The sequence below is a fragment of the Trachymyrmex septentrionalis genome, unplaced genomic scaffold (genome assembly GCF_001594115.1).
Source record: "Trachymyrmex septentrionalis isolate Tsep2-gDNA-1 unplaced genomic scaffold, Tsep1.0 scaffold21, whole genome shotgun sequence".
NCBI lineage: Eukaryota > Metazoa > Arthropoda > Insecta > Hymenoptera > Formicidae > Trachymyrmex > Trachymyrmex septentrionalis.
This window is the reverse complement of record NW_017305288.1, coordinates 1,481,388-1,483,167: the sequence shown is the minus strand read 5'-3', so window position 1 is coordinate 1,483,167 and position 1,780 is coordinate 1,481,388. Positions and strand designations below refer to the sequence as shown.

At 34.5% G+C, this 1,780-nt stretch overlaps 1 protein-coding gene across 1 annotated transcript in view; it reads right to left on the bottom strand.

Moving 5' to 3' along the window:
• Positions 1–1,318: 1,318 nt before the first annotated feature.
• LOC108748022 overlaps positions 1,319–1,780 on the bottom strand; it is a 2,758-nt gene continuing 2,296 nt past the window's right edge. Inside the window, exon 2 of the mRNA XM_018485970.1 lies at positions 1,319–1,660. Within this exon, the coding sequence (XP_018341472.1) occupies positions 1,344–1,660 (317 nt within the window). The 3' untranslated portion in view covers positions 1,319–1,343. The remainder of the gene's footprint in view (positions 1,661–1,780) is intronic.

Here is a 1,780-nt window from a genome sequence, read left to right as displayed (position 1 = left end):
TATATTTTGTTATTGAGAAATTTATTTATTTTTATTCTACTCTTATTTTACATATGTGAAACTACATTTTTATGAAAAATCATATTAAAAATTTAAAAACAAAGAAATTTTTTTATACAACTCTACATTTGTAATTTGACGACTCGTGGCTTATATAATAAAATATTTGTATTATCCTACAACAAAAGTTTATACAATATTCTCAAATTTAATAAATTTTATAATAAATAGTATTATATTAGACTTTTTAGAATCCTAATATTCTTTTGCATGTTTCAATTACTAATTAATTATTACCGTGATAAAGAAAGTCTCAGTTGTTCGATAATATAAATGAATAATTTAAACAAATTGAACAGTAAAATTGTAGGTAATATTTTATCAAAATAAAATTTGAATATAAAATCGTACATAAAAATGTATTTATTATTTGCAGAGTGTCCGCGGACTTATAAATGTATTGTTAAAGAAAGAATGCCTAAGCATCAAGCAGAGCTCTTGCGTTCTCCTTCATGTCCGTCACTTCTCGACAGTGCTGGCCTCTCAAACAGCCTATATATACCCGTATTCGCTCTTCCACTCCTCTCGAGCGACTCGACTAATCACAACCGATGCCGTTATTTCAATCCCTACCACGAAGATCACGGTCATATCTACTGATAGAAGTGGAGAACCACGTGGAGGCATTGACATACTGACCTTGATACGTGTGAAACATTGAGGGGGAACTCGGTAGACCAATCGCAGCGACAATCCGCTTTCCTACCTTGCTCCCGACACAGTAACCTCATTTCCTTCCTCTTCCTAGTTCCCCACCTTGATCCGGTCTTTCTCCACTTCTCCCACCCGCGCAACATCATTCTATCTTCTCTCCGTCCATGAACCTCCATCTAGGTCATTAGTCTTCTCGTCTGACCAACAGAGTAACCTGCTTACGGCTATAAATTTATATGTATGTGTGTATATATATCTCTCTTTTTCGATATTTATTTATTTACAAATTGTAAAATTCTTGTCGCAAATAATCCTTATTATTGATGTCTTCAGGATAACACATGTGTATTTAGGTCGAGCCTTAATAAGATATGACAGATTTGAGCTTGGCAATTTATGTCGCATTGATATAACGATATGACGTTTCTGATAGTACGTCAATGTCATAATGACACAAAGTATCCAATAATTTTCGATATCACACAATGATCAAGACAAAATTTTATTAAAAAATAATTTATTTTATTTTACAAAGCGAGCATGCGCAGCTACGCAATAAATAGATAAATGAATAAATAAATAAATAGTTATGATGACAAAGGAAACATTGCATTTTATGGAATGTCATGCTATGGATAATGTTCGCCATTGTATTCCGGTGCCCAGCCTCTGTAAGGTTGATTGACCTCTTCTTCTGACCTGTGCCAGTGATCGTGATGAATTTCGTGCGGCCTTACAATTCCGTAGGAGACTCTGGCTGGTGGAGGTGGTGTGACAAGGGCCTTCAAAGCTACTGCGCCAGAAATCAAGAGCGACATAAGGCCCGCGCCTAAGCCCTTCAAACCTATCAGAGCGATCATGCTAATTACGATAGGTAGAACGATTATTGCTTTTAGCTTCAGCAGAATCAAAAGTGGCATAATCATCCTCTTCAATTTTGTGCGTGCTGTAAACATATACAATTATCTTGTAAGTAACAGCATTCCTTGAAATGTTTAGTTGATGTATATATGTATATCTATAATAGTGCTTAACAAAAGGAAATATGTATAAAACACTATTTAGG